This window comes from Bombina bombina, chromosome 12 (assembly GCF_027579735.1).
Source record: "Bombina bombina isolate aBomBom1 chromosome 12, aBomBom1.pri, whole genome shotgun sequence".
Taxonomy (NCBI): domain Eukaryota; kingdom Metazoa; phylum Chordata; class Amphibia; order Anura; family Bombinatoridae; genus Bombina; species Bombina bombina.
In genome coordinates, this window is record NC_069510.1 from 125,696,068 (window position 1) to 125,717,544 (window position 21,477).

The 21,477-nt window shown below is 31.5% G+C and overlaps 1 protein-coding gene across 1 annotated transcript in view; it reads right to left on the reverse strand.

The window, feature by feature from the left end:
* Positions 1-21,477, reverse strand: part of PTGES (prostaglandin E synthase) — a 194,221-nt gene that overhangs the window by 149,015 nt on the left and 23,729 nt on the right. The window contains exon 2 of the mRNA XM_053696097.1: positions 11,892-11,974. Coding sequence (XP_053552072.1) covers positions 11,892-11,974 — 83 coding nt within the window. The remainder of the gene's footprint in view (positions 1-11,891; positions 11,975-21,477) is intronic.

The following is a 21,477-nucleotide window of genomic DNA, read 5'->3' on the forward strand; positions in this document are numbered from 1 at the left end:
ATATGTTCCACACTAACTGTCAATTGAAGATAATATATAATACATTTTAGTATATTAAGACTATAAATTTTAAATTACACGTTTTTAGTATATATATAGGCTCAATGAACCTATTTTTTAATGATACCCATAAATATATACATATAATAATACCCTCTCTATAAACTATTATGCAAAACCATCCTTTATATATATATCAATACCATAGCAGACTGTAATGGACATATTATATTTTCATTCAAGTACCCTGCAATATATTTTTTCTATATTTTTTCTGTTTTTCTTTCATCATTATTTAGTATGTAAAAAAAAGTTTTTTTAAAGTTTTTAGCCTTACGTGCAAAGCCAAAATTGTCTTCGGCTTGCAAGTAATATCGCTCTCAAAACAGCGCAACCCCTAAGGCAAAAAGAAAACTCTTTTCTATGTTCTTTCCCCCACTCGTAAAATATAGCGCACATATCTGTGTAAACAAATGTATACATATTTTTACACTCAGCTTTTCAAATGTTTGTTTTTGTGTGTTATACCATATATGATATATGGAAATCAACTATGGACGAAATCTGCCACTTTCCTACTTATGCATAAAGTCAACAATAAGCAAAGTAAGGAGGTGCTTACACGTTTTAGGATACAAGCTCTGCTATAAAAAGAGCAACACGGACAATGAGCAAATCAGAAGTTTGAGAAAGGTCCATGACCGAAACGCGTTACTTCTTTTGGCAATATTGAGCCACCGTAGTCTGTGACGTCAGACTACCACCATCAGCCGACTAGTAAGGAAAAGACCGGACGAGAATTACCCTGCCTCCAGACGCGAGATAAAGCGTCACATCTACGTTATATCAGGCCTGTATGCTGTTCAAAAAACTTAATGGTAACCTGGTTTTATCATTAAGGAAAAGAAACAGATAAGACATTACATCTACAAACCATCAGATGCTTCCTTCGGCATAAGCATTTTAAAGGTAACCTGGTTTTACCACTACACCAGAAAAATTCCTAATTTTAAACCAAGATTGGATAATTTAACGAACTATAATCTGATCATACAAGGTACCCTCACTATAAAGAGACGGCACTAAAATTTTCAGCTGCAAAACATTTTCATATGCCAAAATCTTTACCTGTGCACAGAAAAGAACTTTTTATAAACTTTGTTCTATTTTCAGTTCAATCTAAATCATGTTCTGACTTTTATATGGTTATTTTCATATTTTCATATATGTTTATTTTCATATACTAAGGCTTGCTAACAATCCCCAAAGCCTATTACAGTTTGCTTCTTTGTACAAGTGCAGAAAACTGCCTATCGTATGCAATAAGGTGTTTTCTTACCCATATCCTTTTTAATCGCTATTTAGCTTACACATTTTAACCCCATACCATCATTTATTAACCCCATATTTTCGTCGACTAACGTTTCATGTTTCTCCAATCCACTGTGTAAACTAACTATATCTGCTGTGTATACTAACTATATCTGTTGTGTATATTAACTATATTAACTATATTTGCTGTGTATACTAACTATATCTGCTGTATATACTAACTTTATCTGTTGTGTATACTAACTATATCTACTGTTTATCTTTTTGCCTCTGTCATTTTTTGCTAAAAATAAGATAAAATTTTATAACATCGGCTTTTAATATAAATTCATTTTAAGACCCAAGAGTATTTTTAATCAATTTTTAATAATTAATTTTTTTACAATATCAAATAAAAGAATATCTGTTTATATATAAAACTTACTTTCTAGAGTGATTATTTACATTTCCGTTTCACCTCAACAGTTTTAGCTTTAGAACCACTGATACTGGTCTTTAGCGCAGGAAGATAATTAACATAGACTTTCACTTATCAATATCATCTGGGGATTTTTGATATCAACCTGTGTACTTTGAGGTGATCTTTTCAGCGCACTCTCTCTCTCTCTATACATAATATTATATTTAATACAATATGGTTAACATATTTAATGCAATATGGTTATATTATATTTAATACAATATGGTTAACATATTTAATGCAATATGGTTAATATTATATTTAATACAATATGGTTAATATTATATTTAATACAATATGGTTAATATTATATTTAATACAATATGGTTAATATTATATTTAATACAATATGGTTAACATATTTAATGCAATATGGTTAATATTATATTTAATACAATATGGTTAACATATTTAATGCAATATGGTTAATATTATATTTAATACAATATGGTTAATATTATATTTAATGCAATATGGTTAATATTATATTTAATACAATATGGTTAATATTATATTTAATACAATATGGTTAATATTATATTTAATACAATATGGTTAATATTATATTTAATGCAATATGGTTAATATTATATTTAATACAATATGGTTAATATTATATTTAATGCAATATGGTTAATATTATATTTAATACAATATGGTTAATATTATATTTAATACAATATGGTTAATATTATATTTAATACAATATGGTTAATATTATATTTAATACAATATGGTTAATATATTTAATGCAATATGGTTAATACTATATTTAATGTAATATGGTTAATATTATATTTAATGCAATATGGTTAATACTATATTTAATGCAATATGGTTAATATATTTAATACAATATGGTTAATATTATATTTCATACAATATGGTTAATATATTTAATACAATATGGTTAATATTTTTAATGCAATATGGTTAATAAGATATTTAAAGCAACATGGTTAATATTATATTTAATGCAATATGGTTATATTTAATGCAATATGGTTAATATTACATTTAATACAATATGGTTAATATTACATTTAATACAATATGGTTAATATCATATTTAATACAATATGGTTAATAAGATATTTAATATAATATGGTTAATATTTTATTTAATGCAATATGGTTAATATTATATTTAATACAATATAGGTAATATTATATTTAATACATTATGATAGATATGTGAGTATGTTTAAAAGGGCATGCTACCCATATGCTAACAGAGTGATGCAGCATATCTGTAAAAAGATGACTAGAAAATATCTATATGTAAAAAGGAAAATATTTTACCTGAACATTTCCTCAGTGTGAGCAGTTATCCTACAGCTAATGTCATCTGCATGGTGAAAAAACAACAGCCAATCAGCAGCATCAGTGCTGAGTTAACATAATCTTGTGAGATTTCATATTAAACTGAGGAGGGGAATAAAGTGACTGTGGCTGCACATAACAGATGCACGCTCCCTTGTAAGTCCCAGGACAAACATCTGGATTGGATGTTTAAAGTTCCTTTACAATGGTATGTGCCTGAGAACATTTTGAGGTAAAATATCTTCCTTTTTTACAACGATATGTTCATGTGATATTTTAGTCCGTTTTTTATAATTATGCTGCAGCCCTTTCAAGTGATTCAGCATTTGTGTAATATGTCTCTTTAATGTGCCAGGTAAAACGTTCTCTAAAATGCATGTGTTGTTTTTACTAGTTATAAATGAAATACAAAATAAAGTATTATTGTGATTTGCTTCTGTTAAACCTAAACATGAGTGAGACTTACAGCTGATACCGATGTAGATTGACTGCGCTGTGATGTCAACCTTAGGGCCTTACGGCTTATATTTATGTTATAAAAAAATATAATCTCCCAGCAGGAATCCCGTACAGACTGCTTACAACAACCACAATCATAGCAGCTTCGTTTTGAGCATACAACCATATATGTAAGTGCAAAGCCCACACGGTTATTAAAAACATTATTTTCAGGCAGATTTTTAAGATATATAATGTATCAGTGTTCTGTCAAAAAAACAACTAATCAACGATCTGTTTATTTTCTGGCTACCGTGCCCATTAATAACAGAATATACGCAGGTACTAGAAAGAATTATACTAGTGTTTATATTGCTGCAAACTTCAGATTCTTATAGTAAATTCTGTGTGGAATATCTACAGATGTGAAATGTTAGATTTAAGCTGGTAGAAAAACAAGCTTTCTCTAGGGATTGCTTGACGTGGGTGTAAAATAGTAATCCTGCACATTAATGTTTAACAAGTGCCAGAATATAATTCCTTCCAGACATGTTGGTTAAACCTTACTGAGTGATGTATTACTTTAAACTAATGGTTTTGAGTACGTGGGAGGGTGCAACGTCATCAGATACAGAGAATGGATGCTGCAGGCAGTTTACGTGGGTTTAAAGGGACAGTAAGCACCTTCAGATTTTTATATAAAATATTTAGGGCTATATTACAAGTAGAGCGCTAAATTGTCTCGCGCCCACAAACGGGCAAATTTGTTTGTTTGCTGGAATTATATAATTAACCAGCCATTACAAGTGGCTGGTTATTGCTACCGCTCAGAAAATTAACCAGAGATCTGATCTCTGGTTAATTTTCTAAAAGTGCCGCAATTCCCCTTCAAAATAGAGAGCATTATAGTTTTTTATTGTGTCTTTTTACAATTCCCCTATCTCTTTAACAGGAAACTGAAGGCAAGTGTTGTTATGTAGGAACAAGTACAAACCCCAAATTCAGAATTCCAAACATTCTAAAATACAAACTTTTTAAGTCATATTTTTCCTACCTGTAGGTCACAATCGGCTAGATTACGAGTCTTGCGTTATGAGTAAAAAAGCAGCGTTAAGCTTTATAACGCTGCTTTTTTACTACCGCTGGTATTACGACTCTTGCAGATGTAAGGGCACCGCACACTTTTTTGGCTTTACCGCAAATCAACTTACTCAAATTGCATAAAGTCTTTCTTCTATGGGACTTCCATAGCGCCGGTATTACAAGCTTGTCCTGGGAGGCCAAAAAGTGAGCGGTACACCCTATCCCGTCAAGATTCGTAACGCATTCTGAAGTCAGTAGTTATGAGTTTTACACTACAAAGCTGTAACATAAAACTCACAACTAAAGTGTTACAAAATACACTAACACCCATAAAACTACCTATTAACCCCTAAACCGAGGCCCTCCCGCATCGCAAACACTAAAATAAAAGTATTAACCCCTAATCTGCCGCTCCGGACATCGCCGCCACTATAATAAACATATTAACCCCTAAACCGCCGTACTCCCGCCTCACAAACATTAGTTAAATATTATTAACCCCTAATCTGCTGTCCCTAACATTGCCGCCACCTATCTACATTTATTAACCCCTAATCTGCCGCCCCCAACGTCGCCGCCACTATACTAAATTTATTAACCCCTAAACCTAAGTCTAACCCTAACACCCCCTAACTTAAATATAATTCAAATAAATCTAAATAAAACCTACTATCATTACCTAAATTATTCCTATTTAAAACTAAATACTTACCTATAAAATAAAGCCTAAGCTAGCTACAATATAACTAATAGTTACATTGTATCTAGCTTAGGGTTTAATTTTATTTTACAGGCAAGTTTGTAATTATTTTAACTAGGTAGAATAGTAACTAAATAGTTATTAACTATTTAATAACTACCTAGCTAAAATAAATACAAATTTACCTGTAAAATAAAACCTAACCTAAGTTACACTAACGCCTAACACTGCACTACAATTAAACAAATTACCTAAATTAAATACAATTAAATAAATTAAATACAATTACCTAAATTACAAAATAAAAACACACTAAATTACACAAAATAAAAAACAAATTACAAGATATTTAAACTAATTACACCTAATCTAATAGCCCTATCAAAATAAAAAATAAAAATAGCCTAAACTAAACTACCAATAGCCTTAAAAGGGCCTTTTGTGGGGCATTGCCCCAAAGAAATCAGCTCTTTTACCTGAAAAAAAATACAAACAAACCCGCCAACAGTAAAACCCACCACCCACACAACCAACCCCCAAAATAAAACCCTAACTAAAAAAAAACTAAGCTCCCCATTGCCCTGAAAAGGGCATTTGGATGGGCATTGCCCTTAAAAGGGTATTTAGCTCTATTGGGGCCCAAAGCCCTAACCTAAAAATAAAACCCACCCAATAAACCCTTAAAAAAAGCTAACACTAACCTCTGAAGATCCACTTACAGTTTTGAAGATCCGACATCCATCCTCAACTAAGCCGGGAGAAGTCCTCATCAAAGTGGCAAGAAGTCCTCAACGAAGCCGGGAGAAGTCTTCATCCAAGCCGGGAGAAGTGGTCCTCCAGACAGACAGAAGTCTTCATCCAGACGGCATCTTGTATTTTCATCCATCCGGCGTGGAGCGGCTCCATTTTCAAGACATCCGGCGCGGAGCATCCTCTTCTTCCGAAGACTACCCGACGAATGAAGGTTCCTTTAAGTGACGTCATCCAAGATGGCATCCCTTAGATTCCGATTGGCTGATAGAATTCTATCAGCCAATCGGAATTAAGGTTGAAAAAATCCTATTGGCTGATGTCTGGTTTGGTTTTTGTGTACTAAAATATAAATAGTCATCTATATTCATTTAAAACAAGAACTATTACTTCTGATTACAGTACTGTACTATCTTTATCATGGTAATATATATTCAAAAGTAATAAACATATAAAACTACCTTTAAGTTACATGTATAAGCTGTATAATGACATATAAATATTACCTACTGATTATAGTACTGTACTATCTTTATCATGGTACTATGTATATAAAAGTAATAAACTGATATAAAACTACCTTTAGGTTACATGTATAAGCTGTATAATGACATATAAATATTACCTTACTGATTACAGTACTGTACTATATCATGGTACTATGTATACAAAAGTAATAAACTGATATAAAACTACCTTTAGGTTTCATGTATAAGCTGTATAATGACATATAAATATTATCTTACTGATTACAGTAATGTACTATCTTTATCATGGTACTATGTATACAAAAGTAATAAACTGATATAAAACTACCTTTAGGTTACATGTATAAGCTGTATAATGACACATAAATATTACCTACTGATTACAGTACTGTACTATGTTTATCATGGTACTATGTATACACAAGTAATATACTGATATAAAACTAACTTTAGGTTACATGTATAAGCTGTATAATGACATATAAATATTACCTGTCTGATTACAGTACTGTACTATGTTTATCATGGTACTATGTATACAAAAGTAATAAACTGATATAAAACTACCTTTAGGTTACATGTATAAGCTGTATAATGACATATAAATATAACCTTACTGATTACAGTACTGTACTATCTTTATCATGGTACTATGTATACAAAAGTAATAAACTGATATAAAACTACCTTTAGGTTACATGTATAAGCTGTATAATGACATATAAATATTACCTGTCTGATTACAGTACTGTACTATCTTTATCATGGTACTAAGTATACAAAAGGAATAAACTGATATAAAACTACCTTTAGGTTACATGTATGCGTTGTATAATTACATATAAATATTACCATACTGATTACAGTACTGTACTATCTTTACCATGGTACTATGTATACAAAAGTAATAAACTGTTATAAAACTATCTTTAGGTTACATGTATAAGCTGTATAATGACATATAAATATTACCTTACTGATTACAGTACTGTACTATCTTTATCATGGTACTATGTATACAAACGTAATAAACTGATATAAAACTACCTTTAGATTACATGTATAAGCTGTATAATAACATATAAATATTACCTTACTGATTACAGTACTGCACTATCTTTATCATGGTACTATGTATACAAAAGTAATAAACTGATATAAAACTACCTTTAGGTTACATGTATAAGCTGTATAATGACATAAATATTACCTTACTGATTACATTACTGTACTATCTTTATCATGGTACTATGTATACAAATGTAATAAACTGATATAAAACTACCTTTAGGTTACATGTATAAGCTGTATAATGACATAAATATTACCTTACTGATTACATTACTGTACTATCTTTATCATGGTACTATGTATACAAAAGTAATAAACTGATATAAAACTACCTTTAGGTTACATGTATAAGCTGTATAATGACATATAAATATTACCTTACTGATTACAGTACTGCACTATCTTTATCATGGTACTATGTATACAAAAGTAATAAACTGATATAAAACTACCTTTAGGTTACATGTATAAGCTGTATAATGACATATAAATATTACCTGTCTGATTACAGTAATGTACTATCTTTATCATGGTACTATGTATACAAAAGCAATAAACTGATATAAAACTACCTTTAGGTTACATGTATAAGCTGTATAATGACATATAAATATTACCTTACTGATTACAGTACTGTACTATCTTTATCATGGTACTATGTATACAAAAGTAATAAACTGATATAAAACTACCTTTAGGTTACATGTATAAGCTGTATAATGACATATAAATATTACCTGTCTGATTACAGTACTGTACTATCTTTATCATGGTACTATGTATAGAAAAGTAATAAACTGATATAAAACTACCTTTAGGTTACATGTATAAGCTGTATAATGACATATAAATATTACCTTACTGAGTACAGTACTGTACTATCTTTATCATGGTACTATGTATAGAAAAGTAATAAACTGATATAAAACTACCTTTAGGTTACATGTATAAGCTGTATAATGACATATAAATATTACCTGTCTGATTACAGTACTGTACTATCTTTATCATGGTACTATGTATAGAAAAGTAATAAACTGATATAAAACTACCTTTAGGTTACATGTATAAGCTGTATAATGACATATAAATATTACCTTACTGAGTACAGTACTGTACTATCTTTATCATGGTACTATGTATAGAAAATTAATAAACTGATATAAAACTACCTTTAGGTTACATGTATAAGCTGTATAATGACATATAAATATTACCTTACTGATTACAGTACTGTACTATCTTTATCATGGTACTATGTATACAAAAGTAATAAACTGATATAAAACTACCTTTAGGTTACATGTATAAGCTGTATAATGACAAATAAATATTATTTACTGATTACAGTACTGTACTATCTTTATCATGGTACTATGTATACAAAAGTAATAAACTGATATAAAACTACCTTTAGGTTACATGTATAAGCTGTATAATGACATAAACATATTACCTGTCTGATTACAGTACTGTACTATCTTTATCATGGTACTATGTATACAAAAGTAATAAACTGATATAAAACTACATTTAGGTTACATGTATAAGCTGTATAATGACATATAAATATTACCTAAATAAGATAAGATATTGTTGTTTACACTTGGTTCCATCCCCTCTCCAATCTGTCCCGTTTTACAGATGCAAATAAATCTAAACTATTCCGAATTTCAAACCTTTAGCAGTCCCAAGCAGTTTGGATAAAAGGTTTTCTACCTGTATTACATATATAAGGAATTATTATGTTCTATATAAAAAACAAAACAAAAAAAACACAGTCAAGGATAATAATTCCCATGATAGTTCCCTGCAATGGCACCGTTATCGGCGTTTGATCAGAGAAAAACGACATTGAGACCATGGGGTACATTTATCAAGCAACGGATACTGCTTATTCCGCGCAAGCCTTCTGGTTAGCCGGAAACAGGATTTAAGTAGCAGCAGTCTTAAGACCGCCACTCTTTAACTAGTCCGCCAAATCATCCCGATCAGATACGATCAGGATGATTGACACCCCCTGCTAGCGGACTATTGGCCGCGAATGTGCAGGGGGCGGCATTGCACATGCATTTCTTGTGAAATGTTTGGGCAATGATAAATGCCGACAGCGTATGTCGGGTGGACATGACATTTGATAATTCGGCCCCTATGTGTGTAGTAATCAGATAAAGTGTTGTTCTTTCGTTAAAATTATTTTGAATGTCATTTACAGATAGGTAGACATAGCTATTGATATCTGTATCGGTTTCACAACTGTTGATATATAGTAGATATGTTTTTACATTTAATTGATGATGATGTATTTAGTATCTTTTCTATTAGGAACAATTCAATTGTCATAAATAAATGGCTGTCTGTGTTATTGGCAGCACCATCTTGTATTTTGAGTTTGAGCAGATCAGTGTGTTATCTATTGATCAGCGGATGATGACATTTATCATACGACTGTTGAACTTGATGTGACCATTTTGCTGTCTATATTTAGTTGATAACTTCTGATCCGGCAAATAGTAGTCCATGCATCTTACATGATGCATGTAATCCTAGCATTTCTGAAACACTAGGATTTACCAGCACAATAAATATAGGGGACTTTCAATCATGTAACTTTATTTTCAGCAAGTTCATGTCGGTCTGAGCACCTCCGGCCACCAACATCAAAACGTTTCCACGTCTTAGCCAATAGCCATGTTAACCGATAGGCATTATGCTGAATGGCTAGCACGCTATTGGCTAAGAGGTCGAAATGTCACCCCATAAGAAAATAGAGTTTTGCCATGGCCAGAGGTGCTCAGACCGACATAAACTCGCTGCAAATAAAGTAACTTTCAACATGCAGTTTTTTATACTTCATGACTGAAAGTCCCCTTTATTTATCCTAGTGTTTCAAAAAGTATAGGTAAGCTCCTGCACTGTTAAGCATTTACTGTGTATCATGTTGCAGGGTCAGGAGTATGAATATTATGGAATACACACCAGCTTCTCAGGGGACAGTGAAAAAAAATACAAATTACAGATTTGAATTACAGGAAAGGCAGGCAAAATAGTGAAAATTCATCGCAAACATGTTTCTTTATCGTTTCAACTTCAAGTTAAAAGAATGTTTAGCTCCTGGAATCTCAGATTAGTTGCTCTACCTGAACTAAATCTGAAGGATACAGAGGGAGGAATTGTATGAGTCATTTTAAAAGTATACTTCAAAAGCTTTAGCAAACGATTGTTTTTTAGGATTTTGGATTTGGCTAAAAGGTACACGAGCAATTTGTGAAAATCTGACTCACTTTAATAGTGTTTGTAGCATTCAGTGAATGATGCATCAAACTGATAAAGTTACTACTGTTTCAATATAACTGTCAAAGCGAATTGCGTATTAATTGCATTTGCTTACGGAAGTCAACGCTAATCCTTATTACACAATTTTAAATAAATTCAGAGTTAAAGACATGTTCCCATCAAGGGATCAGAGTGCATTTACTGTAGTGAAAGTGTTTCCCTGTAAATATTTTCTTATAAGGGCGGCTGGCACTGACACGCTAATAAAATATTCAGGTTTAACAACACGATCATTTGGAGATAATCTGCCCAGTTATTGTGCATGTGATGACTTTACATATCTCATCAATAAATGTGACTTCAAATATCACATTTAATTATTTTATTGTTAAATACAATTAATAGCTATAGAGTTGGAGCAAAAATAGAATCTTTATTCAGCAATAAAAACTTTCTAATTTACTTTTATTATCAAATCTTTTGTTCTCTTGGTATCTTTTGTTGAACAGCAGGGAGGTAAGCTCAGGCGCATGCATGTATCTGGAGCACTATATAGCAGCAGTTTTTTATCCATTTGTAAGAGCATTAAATGGCAGCACTCTTTCCTGTCAGATAGTGTTCCAGACACCTACCCAAGTATCTCTTCAACACTGAATATCATGGGAATGAAGTGAATTTAATAATAGAAGTAAATTGGAAATCTTCTGTCTGAATCTCAAAATAATTTTTTTGTTTTTCAAATCCCTTTAATGCTGAAATCTCAGGAGTGCTAAATATACTAATCCCTCAGGAAAGGTCAAAATAAATGACATGCAACTGGCTCTAGACTATGAACAGCAGAATTTGTTTGGTAAATGTATCTATTAATATCAGATTTCTTTAGACACAGATAGAGCCCAAATGGCTGAATGGTTCTCCTTTCAATTATATATACACAGATAAATATAAATACATTGTGTGAGGTACTTACCTCCGATATCGCTCTACATCAGGATCTTCTCGGAAATACTGTAATCCTCCATGTCTCAATGCATCCTCTGGATTAGCAAATGCCTGCAATGAAAATATAACATGTGATACTAGCTCTGGGCTCCTGTGCTACACCATCTGTAGTAAGATTTAGTGACTTCAGCAGATCACTTTATTAATGTTCTGTAGGTCAGTCATGGGACCTCTTTATTACACTATGAGAGAGGGTGAGGCGAGAGAACAATATGATTGCTAAAGATGAGATGGGAGGGCAGAGGGTAAGGTGATTTTAAAGGGTTGTGAAATTAAACTTTCATGGATCACACAGGGCAGCAGCTTTAAGAGAATTTTCAGATGACTTCTGTTATAACAATTACTTCATTCTCTTGGTATAATTTGTTGAAAAGCATACCTAGGTAGGCTCAGGAGCCACAGTGCAATACTGGCAGCTAGCTGGTGATTGGTGGCAACACATAGATGCCTCTTGTCATTGACTCATCAGATGTGCTCAGCTAGCTCCCAGTAGTGCTGCTCTGGAGCTGATGCTATTTTATTATTGCAGTAAAGGCATATAACTGTGTGTTTAACACCTGTAAAGAAGCACACTGTTAAATGCATTCAGTAGTGCAATATTAAATATTCTAATACGTTAGAGTAGGTTCTTTGTGCAATTTTATGTCCCTTTAAAACATAGATGAAGCAGAACATAATGTCCCCCACTAATGATGCGTCATAAAATGATGACAAATTTAAATCCCATTAATATATTTATTAAACTTTAATATAAACAAGACAGAGGTTATATTACACATCTAGGAATCTTATGAGGAGGGTTTGTGCAAGTAGGTTCTGCTGAACCTCACCTGAAGACCCTGGATGTCCCTCCTAGACAAACAAACCTATAAACTTCCTCCGTCCTTATGTGTACTATACACCTTGTGATCTGTAGTGACTGTGTCTAGTATGATGGTCACTGTGAATAGATTATGGTATAAAAAAAAGCTATTTGTATTTGGGGTTCCCAGAGGACAAGTATTTGACCAGACTGGCCAACAATTTCCAACCGTTCCAAAGTGACCACAAACAAGCAAGGTCAGTCCAGCCACATAGTCAGCTCCTACAGAGGATGTGATATCGGCTGTATTATCATCATTCCATCTTACTACAAGTCCACTTGATTCTACTCGCTCACAACTGATGACCTCCACGTCATCTACTTACAACAATTCTCACGAACATTTTCATTCTCTTCCTTAAAACTGGTACATTTCTCTCATCCCATAAACATGAACTAGACACTCGCCTCCTTAAGAAACCTTCTCTTGACCCTCCTTCTTCTCCACCTATAGCCCTATTGCTACCCCTCCACCTTGTCTCAAATCTTCTTGTAAAGCTTGTATACACCCTTATTACAATTCTAAACATCTTCTTGTAAAGCTTGTATACACCCTTATTACAATTCAAAACATCTTCTTGTAAAGCTTGTATACACCCTTATTACAATTCTAAACATCTTCTTGTAAAGCTTGTATACACCCTTATTACAATTCTAAACATCTTCTTGTAAAGCTTGTATACACCCTTATTACAATTCTAAACATCTTCTTGTAAAGCTTGTATACACCCTTATTACAATTCTAAACATCTTCTTGAAAAGCTTGTATACACCCTTATTACAATTCTAAACATCTTCTTGTAAAGCTTGTATACACCCTTATTACAATTCTAAACATCTTCTTGTAAAGCTTGTATACACCCTTATTACAATTCTAAACATCTTCTTGTAAAGCTTGTATACACCCTTATTACAATTCTAAACATCTTCTTGTAAAGCTTGTATACACCCTTATTACAATTCTAAACATCTTCTTGTAAAGCTTGTATACACCCTTATTACAATTCTAAACATCTTCTTGTAAAGCTTGTATACACCCTTATTACAATTCTAAACATCTTCTTGTAAAGCTTGTATACACCCTTATTACAACTCTAAACATCCTCTTGTAAAGCTTGTATACACCCTTATTACAATTCTAAACATCTTCTTGTAAAGCTTGTATACACCCTTATTACAATTCTAAACATCCTCTTGTAAAGCTTGTATACACCCTTATTACAATTCTAAACATCTTCTTGTAAAGCTTGTATACACCCTTATTACAATTCTAAACATCCTCTTGTAAAGCTTGTATACACCCTTATTACAATTCTAAACATCTTCTTGTAAAGCTTGTATACACCCTTATTACAACTCTAAACATCCTCTTGTAAAGCTTGTATACACCCTTATTACAATTCTAAACATCCTCTTGTAAAGCTTGTATACACCCTTATTACAATTCTAAACATCCTCTTGTAAAGCTTGTATACACCCTTATTACAATTCTAAACATCTTCTTGTAAAGCTTGTATACACCCTTATTACAATTCTAAACATCTTCTTGTAAAGCTTGTATACACCCTTATTACAATTCTAAACATCTTCTTGTAAAGCTTGTATACACCCTTATTACAATTCTAAACATCTTCTTGTAAAGCTTGTATACACCCTTATTACAAATCTAAACATCTTCTTGTAAAGCTTGTATACACCCTTATTACAATTCTAAACATCTTCTTGTAAAGCTTGTATACACCCTTATTACAATTCTAAACATCTTCTTGTAAAGCTTGTATACACCCTTATTACAATTCTAAACATCTTCTTGTAAAGCTTGTATACACCCTTATTACAACTCTAAACATCCTTTTGTAAAGCTTGTATACACCCTTATTACAATTCTAAACATCTTCTTGTAAAGCTTGTATACACCCTTATTACAATTCTAAACATCCTCTTGTAAAGCTTGTATACACCCTTATTACAATTCTAAACATCTTCTTGTAAAGCTTGTATACACCCTTATTACAATTCTAAACATCCTCTTGTAAAGCTTGTATACACCCTTATTACAATTCTAAACATCTTCTTGTAAAGCTTGTATACACCCTTATTACAACTCTAAACATCCTTTTGTACAGCTTGTATACACCCTTATTACAATTCTAAACATCTTCTTGTAAAGCTTGTATACACCCTTATTACAATTCTAAACATCCTCTTGTAAAGCTTGTATACACCCTTATTACAATTCTAAACATCTTCTTGTAAAGCTTGTATACACCCTTATTACAATTCTAAACATCCTCTTGTAAAGCTTGTATACACCCTTATTACAATTCTAAACATCTTCTTGTAAAGCTTGTATACACCCTTATTACAACTCTAAACATCCTCTTGTAAAGCTTGTATACACCCTTATTACAATTCTAAACATCTTCTTGTAAAGCTTGTATACACCCTTATTACAATTCTAAACATCTTCTTGTAAAGCTTGTATACACCCTTATTACAATTCTAAACATCCTCTTGTAAAGCTTGTATACACCCTTATTACAATTATAAACATCTTCTTGTAAAGCTTGTATACACCCTTATTACAATTCTAAACATCTTCTTGTAAAGCTTGTATACACCCTTATTACAATTCTAAACATCTTCTTGTAAAGCTTGTATACACCCTTATTACAATTCTAAACATCCTCTTGTAAAGCTTGTATACACCCTTATTACAATTCTAAACATCTTCTTGTAAAGCTTGTATACACCCTTATTACAATTCTAAACATCCTCTTGTAAAGCTTGTATACACCCTTATTACAATTCTAAACATCTTCTTGTAAAGCTTGTATACACCCTTATTACAACTCTAAACATCCTTCTTGTAAAGCTTGTATACACCCTTATTACAATTCTAAACATCTTCTTGTAAAGCATGTATACACCCTTATTACAATTCTAAACATCCTCTTGTAAAGCTTGTATACACCCTTATTACAATTCTAAACATCTTCTTGTAAAGCTTGTATACACCCTTATTACAATTCTAAACATCTTCTTGTAAAGCTTGTATACACCCGTTATTACAATTCTAAACATCCTTGTAAAGCTTGTATACACCCTTATTACAATTCTAAACATCTTCTTGTAAAGCTTGTATACACCCTTATTACAACTCTAAACATCCTCTTGTAAAGCTTGTATACACCCTTATTACAATTCTAAACATCTTCTTGTAAAGCTTGTATACACCCTACTACAATTCTAAACATCCTCTTGTAAAGCTTGTATACACCCTTATTACAATTCTAAACATCTCTTGTAAAGCTTGTATACACCCTTATTACAATCTAAACATCCTCTTGTAAAGCTTGTATACACCCTTATTACAATTCTAAACATCTTCTTGTAAAGCTTGTATACACCCTTATTACAACTCTAAACATCCTCTTGTAAAGCTTGTATACACCCTTATTACAATTCTAAACATCTTCTTGTAAAGCTTGTATACACCCTTATTACAATTCTAAACATCCTCTTGTAAAGCTTGTATACACCCTTATTACAATTCTAAACATCTTCTTGTAAAGCTTGTTATACACCCTTATTACAATTCTAAACATCCTCTTGTAAAGCTTGTATACACCCTTATTACAATTCTAAACATCTTCTTGTAAAGCTTGTATACACCCTTATTACAATTCTAAACATCTTCTTGTAAAGCTTGTATACACCCTTATTACAATTCTAAACATCCTCTTGTAAAGCTTGTATACACCCTTATTACAATTCTAAACATCTTCTTGTAAAGCTTGTATACACCCTTATTACAACTCTAAACATCCTCTTGTAAAGCTTGTATACACCCTTATTACAATTCTAAACATCTTCTTGTAAAGCTTGTATACACCCTTATTACAATTCTAAACATCTTCTTGTAAAGCTTGTATACACCCTTATTACAATTCTAAACATCTTCTTGTAAAGCTTGTATACACCCTTATTACAATACTAAACATCTTCTTGTAAAGCTTGTATACACCCTTATTACAACTCTAAACATTCTTTTGTACAGCTTGTATACACCCTTATTACAATTCTAAACATCTTCTTGTAAAGCTTGTATACACCCTTATTAAAATTCTAAACATCTTGTAAAGCTTGTATACACCCTTATTACAATTCTAAACATCTTCTTGTAAAGCTTGTATACACCCTTATTACAACTCTAAACATCCTCTTGTAAAGCTTGTATACACCCTTATTACAATTCTAAACATCTTCTTGTAAAGCTTGTATACACCCTTATTACAATTCTAAACATCCTCTTGTAAAGCTTGTATACACCCTTATTACAATTCTAAACATCCTCTTGTAAAGCTTGTATACACCCTTATTACAATTCTAAACATCTTCTTGTAAAGCTTGTATACACCCTTATTACAATTCTAAACATCCTCTTGTAAAGCTTGTATACACCCTTATTACAATTCTAAACATCCTCTTGTAAAGCTTGTATACACCCTTATTACAATTCTAAACATCTTCTTGTAAAGCTTGTATACACCCTTATTACAATTCTAAACATCCTCTTGTAAAGCTTGTATACACCCTTATTACAATTATAAACATCTTCTTGTAAAGCTTGTATACACCCTTATTACAATTCTAAACATCTTCTTGTAAAGCTTGTATACACCCTTATTACAATTCTAAACATCTTCTTGTAAAGCTTGTATACACCCTTATTACAATTCTAAACATCTTCTTGTAAAGCTTGTATACACCCTTATTACAATTCTAAACATCTCTTGTAAAGCTTGTATACACCCTTATTACAATTCTAAACATCTTCTTGTAAAGCTTGTATACACCCTTATTACAATTCTAAACATCCTCTTGTAAAGCTTGTATACACCCTTATTACAATTCTAAACATCTTCTTGTAAAGCTTGTATACACCCTTATTACAATTCTAAACATCTTCTTGTAAAGCTTGTATACACCCTTATTACAATTCTAAACATCTTCTTGTAAAGCTTGTATACACCCTTATTACAATTCTAAACATCTTCTTGTAAAGCTTGTATACACCCTTATTACAATTCTAAACATCTTCTTGTAAAGCTTGTATACACCCTTATTACAATTCTAAACATCTTCTTGTAAAGCTTGTATACACCCTTATTACAATTCTAAACATCTCTTGTAAAGCTTGTATACACCCTTATTACAATTCTAAACATCTTCTTGTAAAGCTTGTATACACCCTTATTACAATTCTAAACATCCTCTTGTAAAGCTTGTATACACCCTTATTACAATTCTAAACATCTTCTTGTAAAGCTTGTATACACCCTTATTACAATTCTAAACATCTTCTTGTAAAGCTTGTATACACCCTTATTACAATTCTAAACATCTTCTTGTAAAGCTTGTATACACCCTTATTACAATTCTAAACATCTTCTTGTAAAGCTTGTATACACCCTTATTACAATTCTAAACATCTCTTGTAAAGCTTGTATACACCCTTATTACAACTTCTAAACATCTTCTTGTAAAGCTTGTATACACCCTTATTACAATTCTAAACATCTTCTTGTAAAGCTTGTATACACCCTTATTACAATTCTAAACATCCTCTTGTAAAGCTTGTATACACCCTTATTACAATTCTAAACATCCTATTGTAAAGCTTGTATACACCCTTATTACAATTCTAAACATCTCTTGTAAAGCTTGTATACACCCTTATTACAATTCTAAACATCTTCTTGTAAAGCTTGTATACACCCTTATTACAATTCTAAACATCCTCTTGTAAAGCTTGTATACACCCTTATTACAATTCTAAACATCTTCTTGTAAAGCTTGTATACACCCTTATTACAATTCTAAACATCTCTTGTAAAGCTTGTATACACCCTTATTACAATTCTAAACATCTTCTTGTAAAGCTTGTATACACCCTTATTACAATTCTAAACATCTTCTTGTAAAGCTTGTATACACCCTTATTACAATTCTAAACATCCTCTTGTAAAGCTTGTATACACCCTTATTACAATTCTAAACATCTTCTTGTAAAGCTTGTATACACCCTTATTACAATTCTAAACATCTCTTGTAAAGCTTGTATACACCCTTATTACAATTCTAAACATCTTCTTGTAAAGCTTGTATACACCCTTATTACAATTCTAAACATCTCTTGTAAAGCTTGTATACACCCTTATTACAATTCTAAACATCTTCTTGTAAAGCTTGTATACACCCTTATTACAATTCTAAACATCTTCTTGTAAAGCTTGTATACACCCTTATTACAATTCTAAACATCCTCTTGTAAAGCTTGTATACACCCTTATTACAATTCTAAACATCTTCTTGTAAAGCTTGTATACACCCTTATTACAATTCTAAACATCTTCTTGTAAAGCTTGTATACACCCTTATTACAATTCTAAACATCTTCTTGTAAAGCTTGTATACACCCTTATTACAAATCTAAACATCTTCTTGTAAAGCTTGTATACACCCTTATTACAATTCTAAACATCTTCTTGTAAAGCTTGTATACACCCTTATTACAATTCTAAACATCTTCTTGTAAAGCTTGTATACACCCTTATTACAATTCTAAACATCTTCTTGTAAAGCTTGTATACACCCTTATTACAATTCTAAACATCTTCTTGTAAAGCTTGTATACACCCTTATTACAATTCTAAACATCCTCTTGTAAAGCTTGTATACACCCTTATTACAATTCTAAACATCTTCTTGTAAAGCTTGTATACACCCTTATTACAATTCTAAACATCTCTTGTAAAGCTTGTATACACCCTTATTACAATTCTAAACATCTCTTGTAAAGCTTGTATACACCCTTATTACAATTCTAAACATCTTCTTGTAAAGCTTGTATACACCCTTATTACAATTCTAAACATCCTCTTGTAAAGCTTGTATACACCCTTATTACAATTCTAAACATCTTCTTGTAAAGCTTGTATACACCCTTATTACAATTCTAAACATCTTCTTGTAAAGCTTGTATACACCCTTATTACAATTCTAAACATCTTCTTGTAAAGCTTGTATACACCCTTATTACAACTCTAAACATCCTCTTGTAAAGCTTGTATACACCCTTATTACAATTCTAAACATATTCTTGTAAAGCTTGTATACACCCTTATTACAATTCTAAATATCCTCTTGTAAAGCTTGTATACACCCTTATTACAATTCTAAACATCTTCTTGTAAAGCTTGTATACACCCTTATTACAATTCTAAACATCTTCTTGTAAAGCTTGTATACACCCTTATTACAATTCTAAACATCTTCTTGTAAAGCTTGTATACACCCTTATTACAATTCTAAACATCCTCTTGTAAAGCTTGTATACACCCTTATTACAACTCTAAACATCTTCTTGTAAAGCTTGTATACACCCTTATTACAATTCTAAACATCCTCTTGTAAAGCTTGTATACACCCTTATTACAATTATAAACATCTTCTTGTAAAGCTTGTATACACCCTTATTACAATTCTAAACATCTTCTTGTAAAGCTTGTATACACCCTTATTACAATTCTAAACATCTTCTTGTAAAGCTTGTATACACCCTTATTACAATTCTAAACATCTTCTTGTAAAGCTTGTATACACCCTTATTACAATTCTAAACATCTTCTTGTAAAGCTTGTATACACCCTTATTACAATTCTAAACATCCTTCTTGTAAAGCTTGTATACACCCTTATTACAATTCTAAACATCTTCTTGTAAAGCTTGTATACACCCTTATTACAATTCTAAACATCTTCTTGTAAAGCTTGTATACACCCTTATTACAATTCTAAACATCCTTCTTGTAAAGCTTGTATACACCCTTATTACAATTCTAAACATCTTCTTGTAAAGCTTGTATACACCCTTATTACAATTCTAAACATCTTCTTGTAAAGCTTGTATACACCCTTATTACAACTCTAAACATCCTCTTGTAAAGCTTGTATACACCCTTATTACAATTCTAAACATCTTCTTGTAAAGCTTGTATACACCCTTATTACAATTCTAAACATCCTCTTGTAAAGCTTGTATACACCCTTATTACAATTCTAAACATCTTCTTGTAAAGCTTGTATACACCCTTATTACAATTCTAAACATCCTCTTGTAAAGCTTGTATACACCCTTATTACAATTCTAAACATCTTCTTGTAAAGCTTGTATACACCCTTATTACAACTCTAAACATCCTCTTGTAAAGCTTGTATTACACCCTTATTACAATTCTAACATCTTCTTGTAAAGCTTGTATACACCCTTATTACAATTCTAAACATCCTCTTGTAAAGCTTGTATACACCCTTATTACAATTCTAAACATCTTCTTGTAAAGCTTGTATACACCCTTATTACAATTCTAAACATCCTCTTGTAAAGCTTGTATACACCCTTATTACAATTCTAAACATCTTCTTGTAAAGCTTGTATACACCTTATTACAATCTAAACATCCTCTTGTAAAGCTTGTATACACCCTTATTACAATTCTAAACATCTTCTTGTAAAGCTTGTATACACCCTTATTACAATTCTAAACATCTTCTTGTAAAGCTTGTATACACCCTTATTACAATTCTAAACTATCCTCTTGTAAAGCTTGTATACACCCTTATTACAA